This window comes from Peromyscus maniculatus, chromosome X, assembly GCF_049852395.1.
Source record: "Peromyscus maniculatus bairdii isolate BWxNUB_F1_BW_parent chromosome X, HU_Pman_BW_mat_3.1, whole genome shotgun sequence".
NCBI classification, from domain to species: Eukaryota; Metazoa; Chordata; class Mammalia; order Rodentia; family Cricetidae; genus Peromyscus; species Peromyscus maniculatus.
Genome location: NC_134875.1, coordinates 107,968,779 through 107,988,394, shown reverse-complemented (window position 1 = coordinate 107,988,394; position 19,616 = coordinate 107,968,779). Strand labels below are relative to the sequence as shown.

Sequence of the window (19,616 nt, the reverse complement as noted above, 5' to 3'; positions counted from 1 at the left end):
ACTAAATGATCCAATAGGTGAAAGCCTTCAAGGTCTAATAATGTCTGGAAACACTTTAATAGACACATTGTCAGATGTGCTAATCTCTGAGGATTCCCTCAGTCAGATCAGGTTGATAATCAGTATCAACCATTACAAGGCTGGTTTAGAACACTTGAATCCCCAACCTTGAACAAATTTCCAAGATCCTGTATCTTGGTGTGGTGTGGTGGTCCATGACTGTAATTCTAGCGCATGGGGAAACTGAGGCAAGATCGAAGTTTCCAAGCCACCCTGGGCTACATAGTGAAATATTGTCTCAAAAAGATTAAAAATGGCACAACATCTAATACACTTTATGCTAATTTAAAAATAATTTAGAAATACTAAACAAAAATTAATAATAATAATGGCTTTTGATAACATGCTTAATTTGCTGATGTGCCCTGTAACTGGCAACTTTTAGGCTCTTAATTAGGTTCAGAGAAAAAAGTATATATGGCTTAAGCTATGGTAACTAAAGTGTTACAAGCTAACATACCTTCTCTGCTAAGGTATGTGAATTCATTCAGTTAGTTAATATTTACATATTTTCTGGCGTGGGATACATTTTGAACATTCCTGTTTGACCGCTGGTTTTAAATCTCACTTTCAGGCAGTTGTCTAATTTTATTCAGTTTCAGTTCTATTACAAAACCTACACAACCTCCCCAATTGTAACAGCATAGGATTTCAGGGCTCCCTTCCCCTGATCTGGTACCTACTTCAAATCTTTGCACATTATACAAAGTTGTAGGCAGTTCTAAATACAAATTGTCTCTTTTAGAAACAGATAAACAGAACAGATGTGATTTGCTAGTTTGAGTCATTAGAAGTAGATGATGTTATCATTAGCAAAATTGATACATTTTCTTGTGCAAATGATTATTTACTTGTTTCTCATCTCATTTTAATTACCTCAGAATTGCATGCTGATTTAGGATTTCTTTTGGTCATTTCTAACAGTAATCCTTCACTTCTGTTTGTCCCATCTGTTTCTGTGTGTGTGTGTGTGTGTGTTTGTGTGTGTGTGTGTGTGTGTGTGTGTGTGTAAACATGTGCCATGTATGTGGAAATCAGAGAACAAATTTCAGTAGGCACTTCTCTCGTCCACCAAATAGATCCGAATGATAAAAGTCAGATGATCAGGCTTGGTAGCAAGCACCTTTACCCTCTAAGCCATCACATCAGCCCCAAAATACGATACAGAGAGCAAAATAGAAGTGGACTTATGGGATTTAGTGAAGCCCCACCTCTAGCTACTCTTTCAGATTCTTGGCCATGCTGATTTATCATTAATGAATTTGGAACTGTGAATTGTGTTGCATTAATATATACTAACAAAAGTAAATGAAGGGGCTGGAAAGATGACCCAGCAGTTAAGAGCACTTGCTGCTCTTTCATAGGACCAGAGTTTGATTCCCAGCACCCATGTCCTGCTGCTCACAGACATCTGTAACTCTAGTTCCAGGGGCTCTGACACTTCTGGCTCCTCAGGCACCTGTATTCATTCATTCATTCTCTCTCTCTCTCTCTCTCTCTCTCTCTCTCTCTCTCTCTCTCTCTCTCTCTCTCTCACACACACACACACACACACACACACACCTACACATAATTAAAAATATTTTTTGACTACTGAACCTCTGTTGGCAACTCTTTAAGTACTTTTCATTTTTTTTCCTTTTATTTTACAATACTATTCAGTTCTACATAACAGCCACAGATTCCCTTGTTCTCCCACTTCCTGGCCCCCTCCCCTTCCCCCCAGCCTACCCCCCATTCCCACCACCTCCAGATCAAGGCCACCCCCGAGGACTGAGATCGACCTGATAGACTCAGTCCGGGCAGGTCCAGTCCCCTCCTCCCAGACTGAGCCAAGTGTCCCTGTATAAGTCCCAGGTGTCAAACAGCTATCTCATGCAGCGAGCCCAGGACCTGGTACCACTGCCTAGATGCCTCCCAAACAGATCAAGCCAATCAACTGTCTCACCTATTCAGAGGGCCTGATCCAGTTGGGGGCCCCTTAGCCTTTGGCAATGGCCAAGAGACAGCCGGGACTGACCTACTCTGGTGATGGGATGGCCAAACACCCTAATAGTTGTGCCAGAAACCCCATCCAAGGACTGAGGAATCTGGATGCAGAGATCCACGGCTAGGCCCTGGGTGGAGCACCTGGAGTCTAATTAGCGAGAAAGAGGAGGGTTTATATGAGCGAGAATTGTTGAAACCAAGGTTGGATAAAGGGACAAATAGCCAAACGAATGGAAACACATGAACTAATGAACTATGTACTTTTCATTTTTAACCACAGATAGAATTAGAAAGTAGATTGAAAGAAAGTTTGGGAAATTGTTCTTTATATTAACCTGCTCACATTCTAACATTAGAACTGCATTACTTTTATCCTAAGCGAAAATTTGTTAGACCTGCCTGAAAAAAATCAGTAAGAGAGAGAAAGGAAAGAAGCTGAATCAATTCATATATTCCATATCATGGGCTTTTAAATATATTCTCCTACTTTGTCATTTGTGTGTGTGTTTTGTTTTTTTGTTTGTTTGTTTGTTGAGACAGGATCTCCTAAATAACTCTTACTGGCTTGGTGCTATTTATACAGCGCAGGTTGGCTTCAAATTCACCATCCTTTTGCTTCTGTATCCCAAGTGTTGTGATTATGGGAGTGTGCCAACATACCCAGCTACCCTTGTTTTTTTTTCTCTAAACTTTCTTTAAAAATTTTCCAAGTGTGACTTACAGTTGAAGGTTGATTACATTATAGATGAGATGTGATTCTAAAGTGAGATAGGGTTGTAAATAATTTATCCTAGGTGATATGTTCTTGATTGGACCTTGTTCACATGATGTCTAGCCAGACAGATAAAATGCTCCAAGCAAAGGGAAATAGCACTGATTATGTGACCTCTGTGATGATTCCCAAGTGTACATCCTTTAGGACAGACCTCATTGATTGGTTGGCAGACATCAAAATAAGAATCATTGTATATTTATTATTGCTGGGGAAGTTCAATATGTCACAAAAAGGCAATGATTATGACAACTAGGAGAGAAAACAAGACATAGCAATGGAATATGTATGACACGAAAGCACAAGGAGAGACAATTTATATAGAGGAAGGGAACCTGCAAGGAGGGGGCAGGGGATATGCCAAGGCAGTAAAAGAGAAATAACAACCAAGTATAATAATATATGTGTATGAAAATGTCACATGGAAACCCATTATGTTGCATGCTAATTAAAAAAAATTAAACAAAAGAGTAATCCTGTGTAAGGCCAGGATAAAAACCAGGTTGAGGAATAACTCCTAAACCAGTTGCTCCATTCACAGCTGTTCTTCCTAATACAAAAATAGATGTAATCTTTATGTCATCAGGTATCAAGGAAGGAACAGACAATTAGAGGATGCCTACTATATCCTAAGCACTCTATATCTTTAAATCATTTAATATTCATAACCAGGGGAAGAAGGAAAGTATAATTGTGAACTCTATGTTTTATGTGCATACAGAATGAAATTCAGGAACCTTGTCCAAAATCACAGTCACTGGCAGCACTTAGATCTGCATCTAAGTTTGCCTAACTTCAAAACTCCCTGCTCCTTCAGCCATTGCAAGTACACTTAGGTCCATTCTGCAAAACCTACTTCCTGAGTCCATGTTGGCATGTTCTCAGTCACCTGTCATTCCACCATTCGATGAAGAGTGTGTATGTGCCCTCTATTAAGAACATAAAGTAAGGGCTGTGGATCATTTTCATAGTGTCATGACAGTGTTCTCCTTAGAAATAATGATGGATCAGTGATGCCTAGACTCACCAATTAGATCTCCCTTCAGCTAAAAGCCCTGTATTCTCCAGAATTCTCTTTCTGTAAAATGATGTCCACAGGGAAGCCTCTTCAAGTAGCAGGATCCTACTGGTATTATATGTCTACTCAGCCTGGACTATAGGCATTAATGATTCATACTACAAAATTCTAAGCAGTTTCATTTTGGGGTTGCAGGTAGTAGGAGGGAAGTAAGACAGAGGAAGAAAGCTTAGGAAGATGAAGTTATGGAGACAGTAATTGTCAACCATATTCCCTGTTGTAATTTTAAAAATATGTACATGTGGGCCATAGTGACATATAATATCATCTCTGGGGAGGCTGAGGCAGGAGTCTCAAGTTAAAGGCCAGCCTGAACTATATAGTTGCACCCTATCTCAAAATATCTAGAAAAAACTAAGACATGCACAGAGCTGAGATTTAGTTCTGTGGTACACATGAGTTCATGCTTCACTCTCCCAGCACCACAGAATAATCACAAAAACCAGACATATACTAGAGGAACTTAATTTGTGAGATATGGACCAAATGTGTTGATTGTTTGGTTTTCATCTTAGGTCTAGCTCAGTACAGTATTTGATATATCTCTTTTTAGGTTTATCATTTTTACAAGAAGATATATTATACTCCTGTGCTGCAATTACAAAAGAGTATAATAAAAGATCGACTAAGTAAAAGTCAGGAGACTAGCTGTATTTCTGATGTTGCTGCCATCTAACTGAGTGACCACAGACTAGTACTTTACCATCTTTAGGCTTCAGTTTTCCTTAGGGAATTAATGAGGAATTTAGATAATATAATCAATCATGAAGCTTTTATGCTTCTGTGATGACAGAAATCTCCATAACAGATATTGGAGGCACTGGAAAGAGTAAATTAGACATAAGGGTGATCTGGTTTTGACATCTGTCTCTTCATTGATTGCCAGGATTGAAGGAAAAAAAGGCCCTTATGCTTCCAAATACTATTCATGTAGATTACCCTTATTTAGACTGACAGTTCACATCCTAGTTTTTCTGAAGCTGCCTAATGGGAATGTATTATATCTTTCTCTATATAGCATTAAATATATTCCTATAAAACAACCATTCTGATATCTTTTTTTTAAAAAAAAAGATGTATTTATTTATTATGTATACAGTATTCTGCCTACACACCAGAAGAGGGCACTAGATCAAATTACAAATGGTTGTGAGCCACCATGTAGTTGCTGGGAATTGAACTCAGGACCCCAGGAAGAGCTGCCAGTGCTCTTAACCTCTGAGCCATCTTTCCAGCCTCCATTCTGATATCTTAAATGCCAAACAAAGAACCTGATAAAATGACATCTAGGACACTCAGAGCTGAGACAGCTTTCCACAAACAGGCATAGATGACTTCATGAGGGAAATGACTACAGCAAAGTTTACAGAAGTCTTCATGTCTGCCGTAATCTATCAATGCATTAAACATCAAACGTAGTTTGAAGGTTTCTCCTTAGGTTTATAATAAACAAACTTAAGCCTTCTATATAGTGCATTTATTTTTATATGATTCTGTTTAACAGCATATGCTATATGTTTACATACATGCTGGTATTTTACTGTAAGAAATACAGTTCTCATCTCAAATTGGTGACTTTTTTACTTATACTAATATATACTTTATTTCTATTATAGGACACTTAATGTATTTCTAGCGGTTCATTTTAATCACCATATACATAAAATCTTTCTTTTTTCCTCCATGCTGAAGATGATACCCAGAGTTTCACATACATTAGGCAAGCACTCTACCATGGAGCTACATCCCCAGCATGAATTGGGAATTTTAAAAATATATCATATTAGTATTACAGAATTATGGGTTTGACTTAACAGCTGAAAAAATAGAGTATTGACATTGGACTGTTGAAACTAATTCACAACTACAAGAAAACATTTGATTTTTAAAAATATGATCAATATGAGCGAATAACTATGAATAGGGTAATACTAGAAACTAATGCATGAGTAAGTAAGATAATTTTTCATCAACGACTGCTCATAATTTTGCATTTAGAAACTGGGAAGAGGGCCAACAAGATAACTCAGTGGGTAAAAGCACTTGCCACATAGCCTGAGGACCTAAGTTCAATTCCCAGGACCTACAAGGTAGAAAGAGACAAATTCACACCCAAAAATTGTCCTCTCAGCTGCACATATGTGCCATGGCAACATATGTGTCATGGCATGCGCGCACACACACACACAGACAGACAACAATACTAATGATGATAAATACACACAGAGAGACAGACAGACAGACAACAACAATAATACTAATGATGACAAATATGTTTTTTTGAAAAAAAAAACAGGAAGAAATAGTATTTTCCTTTTTTTTTTCTTTTGTGGTAGTAGAGTTGACCCCAGGGGCATGTAGACACTAGCCACGTGCTCTTCCACTGAGCTATACCTACACTCCCCTTTATATTTCATTTGAAGACAGGATCTCACTAAATTATCCAGACAAGCTTTCAACCTGTGATTCTCTCGCATCATCCTTGTGAGTGGCTGGGCCAAAGATGTGTGCCACCACAATCAGAAAAATTACTGTGTTGAATTTCAAGCATTCTGATAACTTGTGCCACTTCACAGCTTCTTCAATGCTAACTCGAATTACTGAAATAAATAACTCTAAAGAAGCAAAGTTCTTTTCTTGTCTGAGATGGTTAACAATAGCCAACTTGAGGAGTTCCCCCATGGAAATCATTTTTATAGGTAGGCATGGCAAGAGTTCCCATGGACATTTTCACATTCCTGTAGTATGGGTTCCTTCCTAGGCTCACAACCACCTTATGGACATAAACATACTCACTTCCAACAGTACTCCAAGTTTAATACCAGTTTGTATTAGTTGCTTACATCACTGCTGCAACAACATACCTGACCAAAGCAAGTTAAGGATGAAAGGAAGGGTTTATTTTGGCTCACAGTTTGGAGGTCCAGTCTATCATATCAGGGATGGTCTAGCAAGAAGAGCTTGAGTCAGAAGAGCACAATGAATGTTCATGGTTAGCTAACTGTCTCCATTTCTTGCAGTGAGGACCCAAGGCCACAGAATGGTGCTGTCTACATTTGGAGTGGGGTGTCCTCACCTCAGTTAGCCCTCACAGGCTTTCCCAGAAGCTTGTCTCTTAGTAGATTCTAGATGCTGTCAAGTTAACAGTCAACATTAACAGTCAGAGAGCTGGTACATGAGCTGGAAAACTGTCTATTATTACCTTTCCAGGAAGATTAATTGTGGACATGCTCAGCCACTTGGAGCCCCACACAACCTGGCCCAAAGGCACAGCAATTTCCCCCATGATGTCTTCTGCTGGGGATACAGACTGGGCCCATTTCATGGGTCCAGTGAGGGCAGTTTCCAGATCAGTTGCAGGTTCTGGGAAACAACTGTCAACAAGGTGGTCATATCACAGGCTGGAAGGCACCAAAAAAGATTTGGCAGTGGGTTCCTCATACCACTGAATTTTATATTTTTTAATTGTATAAAATTTACATGAGAAGGCTAGGTGATTATAAAAAAAAGGTGATAATGTATTGAAACTGATACTAAGTGAAGAAGTATGACAAAGTGGAACATGCCTGTAATTCTGTTAGTTAGGAGACAGGTTGCCACAAGTTTGAAGCCAACCTGTCTAAACAGCAAGATCTTGCATTAAAAATCAAAAAGAAGGTGACCTCTACTACCCCACCTAGTACCCAGACTTCTGACATTCTCCTCCAGGATCTAGCCTGAAGAGTACCCCTGAGCTCCTTATCCATGTTTTTTCTCCAACCCATCAGACTGAGCCTTGGTCCCACATACAATTCACCAGCCTAGTTAGGCCTCCCCTGCCTGCACCACAAAGGAGCTATAAGCTTGGGCCAGGATCCACCCTGCCTATCCTCAAACCCCAGAGCTCTCTTATGACATAACATCCTTTCTATTCAGCTAGATATTCCCTCCCACTCGAGGTTTGGAACAAGAATCATGTCCTGTACACACACCTTGTCCCCTCTGTCCACCTGACTTTATGCCACCCAAGCTATTTCCAACCTCTAGACTCAACCCATGTCCCAAATTTTCTCTTCTTCCCCAACCTGCTCTATCCACAACAAACTCAGAACTAACAACAAAGCCCACATGCCAATATATCATTGCTAGAATACCAGCAATATAAAACATCAAGCCAGCATCCGGTGGTGATATTGTGTTTCCCAATATATTGTGTACCCTAATAAACTTATCTGGGGGTCAGAGAACAGAACAGCCACTAGATATAGAGGCCAGAACATGATAGCACATGGTGGCACACACACCTTTAATCCTAGCTTTCCAAAGGCAGAGATCCATCTGTATCTCTGAGTTCAAAGCCACGCTGGAAATAGCCAGGCATGGTGACCCATACCTTTAATCCCAGGAAGTGATGGCAGGAAGCAGAAAGGTATATGAGGTGTGAGGACCAGGAATTAGATCCTGGTTAAGCTTTTAGGCTTTTGAGCAGCAGTTCAGCTGAGATCCATTTGGATAAGGACTCAGAGGTGCCCAGTCTGAGGAAACAGGATCAGCTGAGGAATTGGCAAGGTGAGGTGGCTGTGGCTTGTTCTGCTTCTCTGATCTTTCAGCATTCACCCCAAAACCTGGTCCCAGGTTTGTTTTATTAATAAGACCTTTTAAGATTCACATAACAGTATCCTCTGTCCATCACTTACCAGTTCTGTACAAATGTTTGCCAATGAGAATTACCTACATGAATTCCAGACACATAATTTAAATGAACAATCACAAATTTCATCACAGAGTTTAAGAAATTTAAAGAAGATTTGAAGAAAATGAGCAATAGAATCGAGGATAAAGGGCTGAAGGAGAGCTATCCAAGAAAACACAAACATAAGACTGGCAGAAAAGATGAAGGCAACCCATGACTTGGGAACAGAATTCAATTAAAAGATAGAAACACTGAAGAAGACTCAAGCTGGAATGAAGTTGGAACTGAAAAACCCAATAACTCACTAGAAAACTCAAAGGAAACCCTCATAAATAGAAAGAATCAAACCTGAGACAGACCATCAAGATTCAAAGGTAAAGTAGAAAATTTAGACCAAATAAGCAAGGAATGTGAAAAAATTAAAAACATAGGAAAGGAACACATAGGAAATGTGAGACAACATGAAAAGACCAAACCTCCTAATTCTAGGCATAGATGAGGGAGAAGAATCCCAAGTCAATGGCATCGACCAGATTGTCAACAAGATCATTATTTTAGTCACTGTTCTATTGCTGTGAAGAAACACCATGACCAAGGCATGCATACATGCATACAAGTAAAAGTAACATACAGACAGAACAGTTCTGTGTGTGCACTGAAGAGCAATTAATGTAAAAAGAGGCCATGGATTTGAAATGGAGCAGGGAAGGGTATAGGAGGGTTTGGAGGGAAGAAAGGAAAGGGATAAATATAAAATAAAATAAATAAAATCATATTTGTAAGGTGGCAAGCAATGAATGTCAGTTATAACAAGCACTATGAAGTTCTATTTGCTGGCTATGTGTATAGCTCAGTAGTCAAACACTTCTATAGCAGGCAAGAATACTAGGTTTGATCTCAGTACTACTAATCAATGAATGAATGCATGCATGCATGAATGAATGAATGAAATATGTTGCATGCACATATTTCTTCTTTGGCTGTAGCATATAACTATAACAATTTTTGAAGGAGACTTTTACAGGGTTCCAGTTTTGTCAGTTTTAAGGTCATAGGCCCCCTTTAACCTTCTTGCCTGCTTCTAACTCTATCAGCCTTCCACGAGAAATGACTCACACCAAAGTACTATACTTCCAGAGTGAGTTCTCAGGCAAGAACCTTTGTGCTGGCCAGCAAACTTTGCCAAAATATCATATACACCAGGGCAAAACAGAAGGCTGCTCCTTGTTGCTTAGACAAAATTGGGGCTGCTTGGGTGGAGTTTACTCTCTTGCATTTCCCTCTTTGAAGTATCCTCTATTTTCTTGAATTCTCTCTTAACACTTAATTGCCAGTTTGCAAATGGTACAAAGACTGGTAAGCTGGATCCTGAACTTTGAAATCTGTTACATGTACCCAGAGGCCATAGGGAAAAGTGGGGGTGTCTTATACTTTGAGTACTAACAGGCAATTATTTTCTATGATCTTCTTATTGGGTAACTTCCATACCCAGATTCAAAGTGCTGATATTTGAGGAGGCCTGAGGTGGTTGATTGCACTTTTCAGATCTCCTCCATATTTATGAGGAGTTAGAGCCTTGATCTCTTGAGTTGATGGATGAGCAATAATCTCCCCTTAGGACATCACATCAGGAGGCATGATCGGACTGGAGATAAGTCACACCGGCTGGGTTACAAACTGTCCTGCACCATAGTTCTAATTGTAGCTGTTGTTTTCATCCAGGAGGCAGAATTCCACCACAACTAGACTCTCTAGAGCCTCAGTTATTGACCTGAAAGTCTCCAAAAAATAGGAATTGTGCTTATGAAATACTGGAGGCAAGTGACTTTATAAAGAAAAAAAGACTTACTTAGCTCACAGTTTTAGAGGCTAGAAATTCAAACAACATGACAGGTTCTTGCGAGGGACATCATGGGCTGTCTTACCTCATGGCATAAATGCATGTGTATCTGTGTCTATGTGGTATCTCTCTCCCTCTTTAAAGACTACCAAGACTCACTTGAAGGGGCTGCATCAACCTTTACCTCCTAGTTATACTGCTTGTTGCTAGTAAGGTGTGTGTTTGGAGAGGGGACAAAAGTTGATGTCACGTGTTTTCCCCTCTCACTCTCCATCTTGTTTTAAGTGTCTCTCAGTGTAACTGGAACCCATTGATTGGGCTAGACTCACTGGCAGTAAGCCTTGGGGATTTTTCTGTCTCTGCCTCCTCAGCACGGAGATTACAAGTTCATGTCACTTGTGAGGTTTTTCTTTTCCATATGTATTGAGGATCAAGCTCAGGTATCCATGTTTGAGGCAAACACTTCAATGCCTGAACCATCTCCCTCACCTCTGACCTTGACTAGGGCTTCATGCTTGCAAGGCAAGTACTCTACCAGTGAGCTACATCCCTTGCCCTGTTTCTACATTGTTAGTAGCATTAACAGACGATAGATATAAATTATATTCAAAGCACAGATAGACCTAATTAAGTATCTGTTATAAATTCACTAAGTATCAGCCCTTTCAAAACATGGCCCAGTAGATTCATTAGCAGACTCCAAGACTCTGCCTCCTAGTACTTATGCCTTTGTGTACTCCCCTCCCCTTCATGTGGCTGGGACCTGTGACTTGTTTTTAACTAGTACAATGTGGGATGGGCGATAAGATGCCATTCTCACAATTACGGCACATTATGTAAGACTCTAATGTGTCAGATAAAAGCAAAAAAGAGACAGCAATCCATCAAACTACAAAACTTCAAGTAACAGAAACAATCAAGAATAAAAAGGCAACCTTTGCAGTAGAAGAAAACATTTGCACACCAATACCTGTAGACAGCCATTGTCAAAAAAGAAACAATCAGAAAATAGCAAGTGGTAGTTAAGAATATGGAGAGATTGAAACCTTTGTACACCATTGATGGGACTATACATTGTGCAGCCACTTTGGGAAAAAGTGGTTAAATACTCCAAAACGAATGAATGAGATGGAACAATTTCACTTCTTGGTTAAAACCTGTCAAGAATTTAAAGTCAGGTTTGGTGGCTTCTAATCTCAATAGTCATGAGGATAAGGCAGGAAGATTGTCAAAAGTTTGAGATCAGCCTGGACAACACAGGACCATACAGGAAGGAATATTACTCAGTTTTAGAGGAAGATAATCTTGTCTTGTGCTAAAACAGGCATGAACCTTGAGGGCATTATGCTAAGTAAGTTTTGCTAGTTGCAAAATAAATAAATATGTAAATAAATTGACAAACTTTGTGTGATTCGACTTACATAATCTGTTAAAAGTAGTTCAAACTCTTGGAAATGAAAAGTAGAACATGGCTAGCAGGAATTGGATGGAAAGGGAAAAGGGAGAGTTATTATTCCTGAGCACAGAGTTTTAGTTTTGCAAGATGGGAAAGTTCTGGAGTGCTTCAAGTGTTGTTATACTATGCACTTATAATAGCTTACAGAAAAGTAGGCATCATGGTGGTTAACAACTTCAATATCAGGACTTGGTAGGCTGAGACAGGAGGTCACAAAAAGACCTTGTCTCAAAACAAACCTAAACTAAAAATGTTTTAGATAATAAATTGTATGTAAGGTGCTTTTACTAAAATAGATTCTTTGACTGTCTAGTTAATTACTCAAGAGACTTTGCTGGCTTATAAATGGCCACATTGGGTAAGACCATATGGCAAGGAAATACAGGCACTCTCTAGAAACCCTAAGCAGCCTGTAAGAGCTGAGGGCACCCTCCAGCTAATAGGTGGCAAGAAACTAAGGCCTTCAATCAAGAAACGAATACGACAGGGCATGGTGAGATGGTTTACTAGTTAATAGTACTTGTTCTGCCAGAAAACCTGAGTTCTGATCCCAGCACCCCCATCAGGCAGATCACCACCACCTGGAACTCTAGACCTATGGCAGTGCTTCTCAACCTTCCTAATGCTATGATCCTTAAATACAGTTCCTCATGCTGTGGTGACCCCCAGCCATAGAATTATTATGTTGCTGCTTCACAACTGTAATTTTGCTACTGTTACGACTTGTAATGTAAATATCTGATATATGACCCCAAAAGGTCACAACCCACAGACTGAGAACACTTCTCTAAGGTATCTGGTGCTTTCTGGCTTTCTCAGGTATCTGCACTCACATTCAGATACACACACACACACACATACATAAACGCATACACATAATTAAAAAATAAATCTGTTTAGAGATGAACACTGCCAAGGTCAATAATTTAAGTGAACTTGGATTTGGACTGTTCCATGCAGGAATGCAGCTTAGCTGACACAGTGAGCAAAGGATTCGGTGCAGCCATGCCTGGACTCTTGAACTGTACATTCTGCAATAATAAACGTGTGTTATTTTAATCAACTGAGTGTGTGGTGATTTTTTATGTGGCAACAGATAACCAGTACAAAAGGGAAGGCATGGGACAACCTGTTTTCAAATAATTGACTTCTGGGGGCATGGTCCACATGAAATATCCTAAATATCTTTGGAGCATTGAATTTTGTGGAGGCTTGAAATGAGACAAGGAGCTAAAACCACTACTTTGGCCATTTTTATTCCTTCTACCTTCCCCATCTTTCCACCTCAGTGATAGGGATTTCCTTTCTCTTAAAGACTCAACTCCGTTATCGTAAACTACAAACACATCCCTAAAAGTAAACTATGCACCTTTAGGACGGGTTTTTAATACTTGGTGATCTTTGATAATCCCCAAGTTCCTCATATAAGATTCCACAAGTAGAAATGTTAACTCATTAACCAAATAAAACTTTCCTGAATGCTAGGCTTAATCACTCTCCTAAAACACTGCTAACCTAAGTAGAAAAGTTTTGCTTCAGCAGGAAGCTATTCTTGATTCTGAGTCTAATGTATTGCTAGCATTAAATAGACAACAAAACTCCTGCAAGTGCTCCAGCATTCTAAACAGAAGCAAAGGAGGGAAGGGCCTGGTCATCTATGTCAGGAAAGACATCACCGGCATTAACTCATGTAGAATGGGTGCTATTTTTAAAGCTGTTTGGAAAAAAAAACAACATTGCATAAGCTCTCATGGTGACTCACTAATGCATTGAGTCACAGGAAAGTGGGAGGGGTAACAGAAAATGCCTTTCAGCTTTCATTTCTACATACAGGATATTACTAGTTAATAAAGACAAAGTCACTTACTAAATGTTAGGAGTGGCCATGTGGTAACAGTTCAACACCTCACAGGACAGACTTGATATTGGAGACCATCTGATGCTTTCTCTCACTACAAAAAAAAAAAAAGCCTGATTGATTATGGAACCCAGGCAAGGCCATGGAAGCAGGGCTCTCAACAAGGTCTGTTCAGGAAAGTCTGTAGCAAAAGAAAAGTCATTTCTTAGAAACTTGGATACTTATTCCAGTGGACATGATCCAGGAATATGCAAACCCCACTGTCCCCAAATATTTTGACTTCTGGACATCTACAATTTAGTGACAATTTAATGAGCTTACCTCTGAAAAGCCTAGAAGACGTAACACAGAGGGACACATTCTTGTAGTCATTTAAGTACTGATATCACCACACACTCTAAGTTTAGAATTATTTCAAAATAAAAAGTTGAAGGAAACAAAAGAAGCACATGGACTGGAGCAAGTAAGGGTCACACCAGCTTTTCACAGCAAAGGAAGCCAGGAGGTGGTCAGATATGAGTGTGCTGAAAGAACACTTTCAAACCTCAAAATCTATTAGCAGTGAAAGAAATCCTTCAGTAATGTAAGATGACATACATAATACATAAAACCAAGAAATTTTCATTAAAGGAAATTATGAAGTATATCCTTCAGTCAGAAGGAAAGTCCATAGTGAAGAACAGAGGTTTGTTTAAGAAGGAAATAAGGAAGGGAAAGTAAAAAAGAAATTTAAATCTAGCCATTGCAGCAGTGATCCTTAACCTTCCTAATGCTGCGACCCTTTAATGCAGTTCTTCACGTTGTGCTGACCCTCAACCATAAAATATTTTTGTTGCTACTTCATAACTGTAATTTTGCTACTGTTATGAACTGTAACATAAATATCTGTTTTCTGATGGTCTTAGGTGACCCTTGTGAAAGGGTTGTTTGACCTCCCCCCAAGGTCTCGACCCACAGGTTGAGAACTACTGCACTAGAAGGAAATAAATTGACTTATCCTAAGAATTGACCTTAGAAAATTTGAGAGAATACAAGAAAAGCAGAGCATAGTGGTACACACCTTTAATCCTAGCACTGAGGAGGCAGAGGCAGGCAGGTCACACACACACACACACACACACACACACACACACACACACACACACACACACACTCCTTTAGTCATGAAAACGATGACATCACCTCACAGCAACGAACTGCTTGTGGAAAATTACAACAAAGGGGGAAAAGGAAAAAATTATACCTGCGGACCACACTTTGAGAATGGCTGCTCTAATCTTTCTGTCATCCCCTAAAGCCAGGCTTTGTGAGTTTGCTTTACTCAGCAATGTCGGGGGTCACAGAGGCAATCCTCATTTTCTATTTACAAAGGTTACTGGGGCACATGCGGGCACTCAGGCTTCCTGGATGGGTCCGCCAGGCGCCGCTAGAGGACTCTAGGCTGGCTCCAGCGCACCTCGCCCTGCCCCGCCCTCCCGATTTGCGCCATCGGTTTCACAGTCACGAGAAAGCCAGGAAGTGGGCCGTGCCCAGAAAAGAGGGTGGTACTCCTACGGACTCACAACCTTACTGGTTGTGATCTCTCTGTCTCACAACCCCGGGGAGGAGCTTCTGCAGACTTAAAAGGCAAGGTCTTGCCCCAGTTTACTGCGTAGCTTTCCAAAGCAAGTCTGCCAGTTTTCTGTCTTATTCTGAGGTTCGCCAGGTCATGGTGCCAGCCTGACTGAGAAGAGGACGCTCCCGGGAGACGAATGAGGAACCACCTCCTCCTGCTGTTCAAGTACAGGGGCCTGGTGCGCAAAGGGAAGAAAAGCAAAAGACGAAAATGGCTAAATTCAAGATCCGTCCAGCCACTGCTTCCGACTGCAGTGACATCCTGCGACTGATCAAGGTAGGGAAAAGGCCCGGTTCTCCCTAGGGCGGAGGGTGGGGGAAGCTCCGTTTCCCTGGGAGTCCACTTATTCGGTTCTGAGATGTTGCCCAGCCAGTAGTTTCCCTTTTCTCAGGCCGCCAACCCCAGCCCGAGTCAGGTTCTGCGCCACTCACCACCCGACCCCGCCTGCCCCATTTCCCCTTCTGTGAACTGGCCGGGCTGGACAGGACTTTCATTGTCCTTTCTTTTTGTATGTATCATTCCCAGGAACTGGCTAAATATGAATACATGGAAGATCAAGTAATGTTAACTGAGAAAGGTAACAAAGTCGTGGCAGGGGGTGGGGATGGGTGGGTGGGGGTGGGAGTGGAGCAGGGAGGAAACCTGTCTGTTACCTGACACTTAACAAGTCAACACTGTCTCCTCCTCCCCCATGTTACAGATCTCCTAGAGGATGGTTTCGGAGAGCACCCCTTCTACCACTGCCTGGTTGCAGAAGTGCCTAAAGAGCACTGGACCCCTGAAGGTAATGCCTTCTCCCTGTCCAGAAGCCAGAGAGAGCGAGTTGTATCAAAATCGTAGTCTACTGTGCAGAACCCGTGACTACACGGGCAGAAGTTACTGAGAAGTTGGCCAGAAATAACAGCCAGCCAGTGTACAAATGACTGAGGAAAAAGAAAATGTATGCGCTGTACTTTATAATAGGGCGGGTTAAGAGAGCTGTTTGAGCAAGTATCAGACTGCTGTGGAAACCCGGAAAAGTTAGGTATAATGTCATTTATTGTAATTCAGTTTCATAAAAATGGTTTTTGTTTGACCCTAACCTAACCTTTTTTTGTAATTGTGTTAAATCACATTTTTTTCTTTAATTTGTCCCAATCCTCAGGTTACAGTCTCTAGCTTCGCCATGTACATGGCCCTTCTGTGTACATGGATGGGCGGGGAGGTAACTAAAAGATCCTTTACACAATAAAGTAGATGATCATGATAAATGAGGTAAGGTCCTATTATCACACACTTAAAACATGGTAGATCAGAAACTTATATTCGCTTCCTGTCTGTTTGCAAAGAAATAGAAAATGGCTAGAAAGTCTAATTTGCAACCATTGCCTTCATTTGGAATTGAATTGACACTCCTCATGAGGGAGTCAATTTTTAATTGTTTTTAATTTTTATTTTTATTTATATATATTTTTTGGTGACCCTTGTTGACTGGTCAGAAGAGGGCTAAAAGGGGAAGTTGTTTGGGTGGATGCTTTCTTCAGTTTTCTTCTGACGTCTGTTCCCTAGGCTAGATGGTAATCACAACGCCCAAGGGATGAGTTAGCTTTTAAAAGTACGTGGGTGTTACGTAACACTTGTTTCTCGTTACTGCTACTTCTCCTGCCTTAAAAATTGGGGATAGTAAACTGGAAATGTATGTGTGGGAAGGCAAGTTCTGAAAGTAAACTTTGTACTTTTGGCCTGGTGTTTGAACTGTAAGGAAGCAAGAGTTGGTATACTACAAATATTTCCTCTTCTAAACTGCTGTGTAAACCCAACTTTGGCCAAGCTGACATACCAGTATGTCATTAGGATGTGAATAATGTGTGTGTTTAGTTTAAGTCCATGGCAATTTTGCTCTGGCAAGTAATAAAAGTGTTCTCACTTCCTGAGTGTGAGTCCAGACTGCAGACTGGCCAGTTCACAGGTGCAGCCTAGCTTCAGCTAGCTCTAATGAGTGCTGTTTGCAAATACATGTCTGAGTCCAGAGAGATCGTCCATCATTGGTCTGCACTGTGCTAGCATAAACATGAGGAGGCAGTCCCGTTCATGGCTACTTGTTTCCGTGATGCATGCATGTATATTTTCTTAAAATCTATGATAGGTTTCTGATTCTGCCAATACAGCTTGAATGGTTTGTTTTTCTTCTGTATCTCATGGGATACTCTTATTACAGGACACAGCATTGTTGGTTTCGCCATGTACTATTTTACCTATGACCCATGGATTGGCAAGTTACTGTATCTTGAAGACTTCTTTGTGATGAGTGATTACAGAGGTACAGTTAAATTTGGGATTGGAGGCAGTTTAAAGAGAAATTGGAGTTCCGTGGCATTAAAATGACTAAGTTAAATTGTATTGCTTTCTTTTAGGCTTTGGTATAGGATCAGAAATTTTGAAGAATCTAAGCCAGGTATGTTCACCAGCATTTCACTGTATACCCCAGGCTGGTCTAGTATTCATTATTGTTGGCCTGGCTGGCCACAAGCTTGTCTCCACCTCCCTAGTGCTGGGATTATAGTTGTGGCCCAACACACCCAGCTGTCCTAGATTTAGGCTTCTGAATTTGTAAGAGTTTTTGGGTTATTGTACTGAATGAATCAAAATTGGGTCTTGGCAAGTGGATGAAATGTCACTGGGCTTATGTTTTCTCTCTTGTACTAGGTTGCCATGAAGTGTCGCTGCAGCAGTATGCACTTCTTGGTAGCAGAATGGAATGAACCATCTATCAAATTCTACAAACGAAGAGGTGCTTCTGACCTGTCCAGTGAAGAGGGATGGAGGCTCTTCAAGATTGACAAAGAGTACTTGCTAAAAATGGCAGCAGAGGAGTGAGGAGTGCTGGTGTAGACGATGACAACCTCCATTATACTTTAGAATAAATTCTCAACTTATCTTGCTTTCTATCTCATTTGTAGTGAAATAATAGCGTGAGCACCCATTCCAAAGCTTTATTACCAGTGGCGTTGTTGCATGTTTGAAATGCAGTCTGTTTAAAATGGCAGTCATGTATGTGGTTTGGAGGCAGAATTCTTGAACATCTTTTGATAAACAACAAGGTGGTGTGATCTTACTATATATGAAAAACAAAACTTCATTCTTGTGAGTCATTTAAATGTGTACAATGTACACACTGGTACTTAGAGTTTCTGTTTTGATTCTTTTTTAATAAACTACTTTGATTTAATTTTTCAGCATAAGCATTTTTACTAGTCCTGTCTTATTCATTTTTCTTGTAACCAAAATAATATATAAAATCAAAATACCCCTTCAACAGCTCTCAGGAGCTAGTGAACGTCAACGGTAGAGGTTGCCTGGTGTTTGCAATATACTGGGTTTCATGCCTAGTTCCACAAAATAAAGAAGGGGGTGGGGAGAAAGTGGGTTGGGAAGGAAAGAAAGAAACTGAGTGATGCATGTAATGAATAAGCCCATTGTTGTACAAATAAAATGTGAAGGTGGGTTTATGAAACACTGAAAATCAGGAAAAAAACATCTTGTCCCCAATGACCTCATCCCACACAAAATGCTTTTTGAAATAAAACTTAAGTGGGTCATTCTATTAATCAAGCAGGAGCAAAAAGCCGTTTTTTTTTTTTTAATGAGAAGATTGCAACTTTAAAAAGTTGTAAACAATAAGATTGTCTCAAGCAAATCAGATGAATTGGCATCATTTGCAGAGGGTGAGCTTGAGGTACTGTGTTAACATAATGCCGTCTACAGTAAAGACACAATAGGAGTCTTTCAAACCACTAGGGAGAAGTAAGCAAATGCTTTTCTCAGGGACTGAAAAGAGGCCTTTAAAATGCAAAGGGAAAAGACAGTTTTCTTAGATCTGTGAACTTTAATTACTCATTATGTTGACCTGCATTCCCAAACCCACCAATTTGCACGATTATAACAATGATCATTGTTAAGGATCACTGAAAAGTAGTGTCCAAGATTAGTGTTTTCCAAAAGCAGTTATAGGATACCTGCAAAGCAGTAGGAAATACTCAGCTCATCCACGGAAATAGATGTGGTTCTATATTCCTTTGGCTCAGTTTTTGTTAAACCATTCAAGATTAGAAGGCAGCCATATAGAAACTTGTGATTGTGCATTTCATGTAATGCTTTAGGGTTTAATGGTGGCCCAGCATGTCATGAAAACAGGCATACAGAGTCAGTTCTCAACCAGGGTCCTGCTTGGATGGCAATAACAGAACTGCTGGCAAAAATCAAAGGCTAACTGAACACAAAGAGCCTTGTGAAGAAG

At 40.2% G+C, this 19,616-nt stretch overlaps 2 protein-coding genes across 2 annotated transcripts in view; one reads left to right on the top strand and one right to left on the bottom strand.

Moving 5' to 3' along the window:
* Positions 1-15,040, bottom strand: part of Acot9 (acyl-CoA thioesterase 9) — a 78,896-nt gene extending 63,856 nt beyond the window's left edge. Inside the window, exons 1-2 of the mRNA XM_042268781.2 lie at positions 14,969-15,040; positions 13,735-13,819 (exon numbers count right to left, since the gene is read on the bottom strand). The gene's annotated coding sequence lies outside the window, so the exon portion shown is untranslated. The remainder of the gene's footprint in view (positions 1-13,734; positions 13,820-14,968) is intronic.
* A 216-nt stretch (positions 15,041-15,256) lies between these two features.
* On the top strand, positions 15,257-18,561 carry Sat1 (spermidine/spermine N1-acetyltransferase 1). Its single transcript, XM_006973258.4, has 6 exons — positions 15,257-15,616; positions 15,866-15,917; positions 16,041-16,124; positions 17,538-17,639; positions 17,734-17,774; positions 18,026-18,561. Exons 1-6 carry the CDS (start codon positions 15,551-15,553, stop codon positions 18,194-18,196), a joined length of 516 nt encoding a protein of 171 aa, XP_006973320.1. The 5' UTR covers positions 15,257-15,550; the 3' UTR covers positions 18,197-18,561.
* Positions 18,562-19,616: the final 1,055 nt, after the last annotated feature.